Genomic DNA, 3,489 nt, shown 5'->3' with positions numbered 1-3,489 from the left:
ATAAAGTCATCCTTAAAATCATAAAATCCCTCGTTATCAATTTATAGTCAACAACTAAAGTCCGTGAGAAAATTGGACCTTTTAAAAGTTAATTTAAAACTGTGAAGCAAAATAAGCAAGTACAAATCTTTGTAAGTTTATACCACCTCGGCTATTTAGAACTTATATACAACCTGATATACTACTGTATATATACTTAGATTCCTGAATAAATTGATGTTAATTGCGCTATTGACCCTGAATTCTGCAACATACCTGTAACAAGTCAAGCATCATCGCAATAACACCATTTTAATCACTTAGCAAACATCTTTATGAGTCATTCGTTTAGGTTTATGAGTTATCATTAGTGTGGCCATTTCACAACAATAAACATAGGATATTGATTTAGTTTGAAATGGAGTGACCGAGTATCATACCTAAAAATACATTTTCATTGATAACAAGTTGGTGTATACTGTTTCTTTCTGACTATTTTTAAAATCTCGAATTGATGCCAAGGAGCAAATTTTACTATTTTCTATCAGAATTGTTTGCGATCGAATATTGCAACCGGTGTAGAAAAAATGCCCGTAGCAATTGAAGCCAAAAGTAAAAGAAAGGGTGATACTAGTTCCTGTTGCTGTTTTCCCAAATTAAAAAAATGTGAGAAAGGGCTTAGCCGCGAGGACAATATGGAGCAAAAGGTAAGTGAAAAACTTCAACAACAGAATTGAAGACTTACAGAAATTCAGATAGGCTAGACTTTGGATGATTTTTGTAAATACCTGTACAGTCATTGTTTTGTTACATTGTTTCTATTGTTATGTGAATATAGGTATCTATGTCAGTGACATATTGATTATTTCCTGATCATGCATTCGCGCTATCTAGTGGGAGGTGCCTGTGTCCTTTGAGTCTCTCCGAATTTTTGGCTTTTTCGTTAAAGAACACTTCAAATTAAGCAGTTTCAGCGAAAAAAATCCTAGATGGTCCACAAATTAAGCCAAAAGTTGGATGTTCATCCACCATCACTGATCAATCGTTTTTGTATATAGTTTGTCAATTATTTTTGTTTCATTAAGATCAAATGCATTTCTACATATGATCTATTAAAAATACACAACATACATGTATGTTGTTCATTTTCAAAGTGATCTCTAAGAGCAGTTTTGGTTTTTGGTTGGCAGTTTTGTAGATACGTTGGTGTAATCCCTCTAAACAATTCTTTGTTTCAGAAACGTATATTTGAATCTCGAAACGTTTCAGTTATATATATGTATGCAATGTATGTTTCAGAGACATTTATGTAACTGAAAATGTCCGCCCTCAGAAACGTTTCGCTGATACATTGCTGAAACGTTTCAAGGAAATGTAACTGAAACGTTGCGCTAAATGTTGTTTAAACGTTGCAAATAAATATTTTGTAACATTATACATGGTGTATCATTGAAGAGTCCAAATATTTTAATTGATGGTATATTTTGGCCCTAAAAACTTTTTCAAAATGTGTGAAATTGTGTTCAAACCTTGTAAATCCGTAACGTAGCATTTTCGAGCTACTGTTCTTTTGTCGTCCGTAAGCCCCTCGAAGGGGTGCGGTGGCATCATGTAGGAAGTTCATCAATCGTTTGCCTCCATAATTCTCTATCTTGGGGTGGCGTATTGCATCTTGCAGGCTCTCTCCTATCAGATTTTTCATTTGATCTACCTATCGCCACGGTGAACGTCGTCTTGGTCTTGGTTCATGTACTTTTCCTTCTATGATCAGCTTCTCCATTGCCACTGAACTGGCAATGTGTCCAAAGTATTGTAAATACTGCTGGTTGACTTAAGTGGATAGTCTAGTTTTGATTCGCAGTTGTCTCAAAATTGATTCGTTGGTGTGGTGTGCTTTCCATGAAATTCGGTGCATTCATTATAGCACCACATTTCTAGAGCATCAATTCTGCGACGGTGTCATTTTCATTGTCCACGTCTCTGCTGGATAAGTCGCTATGGGGAAAATGAGAGTTCATATAAGCCTGAGCTTCGTGTTAATTGTGAAGGAAGTGTTTTTCCAGATACGAGTGAGTTTCGCTGCTGAGTTTCTCAATCTCCGGTATTGGTACAGCCCGATAACCAGTGACATCTGTAATATCAGGGCTGTGTGCGTGATATTAGCACGATCAACAATCATTACTTTAGTCTTTGAATTATTGATTTCCAGTCTTATGTTAATGAGTTCATGCTCGTCTTTTGCTATTATCAGGGTATCATCCGCGTACCGAAGGTTGTTAATTTTTCTGCCGTCAACAGCAATGACACCATTCCACTCTTCAAGAATCTCCCTAATGGCTTCGACTATTTTATCTCGTGAAAAGCCATCCTGTAGTCCACGAAACATATGAGCATTTTAACATTAAACTCCCTGGTTTGTTCAATGACCTGTCGAACGTTCAAGATCTACTCTGGGGTTTCTTTCCTTGGAACAAATCCAGTCTGTTCGACTGGTATTTGTCTGAGGAGAAAATTCTTCAGCCGTTCAGAATCCTGAGCATGATTTTGCTGACATGCGGAATTAAGGCAATCGTACGATAGTTTCCATAGTCGAGAGGAAAACCTTTTTTATATAAAGGCATGAAAATGTTGCTCTGATCCCAGTCGCCCCGATCTTATGACGTATGATGGATATCTCCAATTCGCCCTTGTTTTTCAATACTCCAGCGGTGATTCCATCACAACCTGGTGCTTTCTGATTTCGCAGTTTTTTCACTGCTTGTTCCACTTGCTCTCTAAGTATTGTTGGTTCGAGTTTTTCTGTTCTCCCCGAGGTCTCCGGGGTCGGACTGCAGGTCATCTTGGAAGTTCTTGGAAGAGCTCTGTGCAATACGTCCGTGACACACTAACAATGCCTTTTGCATCCGTGATTACATTGCCCTCGTTGTTCCTGATGATCTGTGTCCTGGGTTTGAACTCTCGTGCCGAGCATTTTACTTTACCATAGAGCTCAGTCGAGTCGTCATATTCTGTCCATGTGGTTGTTTTTGACTCTTCCACAGCAAGATTTTATTTTACTGTTATGTTTTTTATTAGCTGTTCTTTTTGTCGGTCTATCCCTGCTATTCGTAGCCCGACGTTCTTCTTTTAATGTCAGTGTTTCGTTTGATATCTAATGTTGATGTTTTGCTTTATTTGAGCTGTTTGGTATGCTGTCAGCTGCTTCATTAATAAATTTCTCAAAGATTTAATCCGAGCCTCCTTTCAGTTGGAGACGTCCGCGGTTTCTGAGGGTCTCTTGAAAGATTATTGGTTCAGGAGCACTGATTCTTTTGGTCTTTGCTTTAGATATTCGTTTGCTCAATTTGATCTTAAAATTTGCCCAGAGTAAATTATGGTCGGATCCGCATTCAGCTACAAACGTCGTAGGCGGTGTTTGAAGATAGTGATAATTATATATAGATTAATGTCAGTAGCAAATTGTCTATTGCAGCATCTGTTGCCTCGTTCGTTTCTTTCTCCCAGGCCGTC

General features: G+C 37.9%; 1 protein-coding gene across 2 annotated transcripts in view; it reads left to right on the top strand.

Moving 5' to 3' along the window:
• The first annotated feature begins 257 nt into the window (after window positions 1-257).
• Window positions 258-3,489, top strand: part of LOC109540763 (galectin-8) — a 17,804-nt gene continuing 14,572 nt past the window's right edge. For both annotated transcript variants that reach the window (XM_048665379.1, XM_048665367.1), the window contains exon 1: window positions 258-686. In XM_048665379.1, coding sequence (XP_048521336.1) covers window positions 567-686 — 120 coding nt within the window. In that variant the 5' untranslated portion in view covers window positions 258-566. The remainder of the gene's footprint in view (window positions 687-3,489) is intronic.

Source organism: Dendroctonus ponderosae, unplaced genomic scaffold (assembly GCF_020466585.1).
Source record: "Dendroctonus ponderosae isolate FM_Combo_2020 unplaced genomic scaffold, Dpon_F_20191213v2 Dpon_F_20191213_1, whole genome shotgun sequence".
Classification (NCBI taxonomy): domain Eukaryota; kingdom Metazoa; phylum Arthropoda; class Insecta; order Coleoptera; family Curculionidae; genus Dendroctonus; species Dendroctonus ponderosae.
Note: the sequence above shows the minus strand (reverse complement) of the source record. Positions and strands in the feature narration are given on the sequence as shown.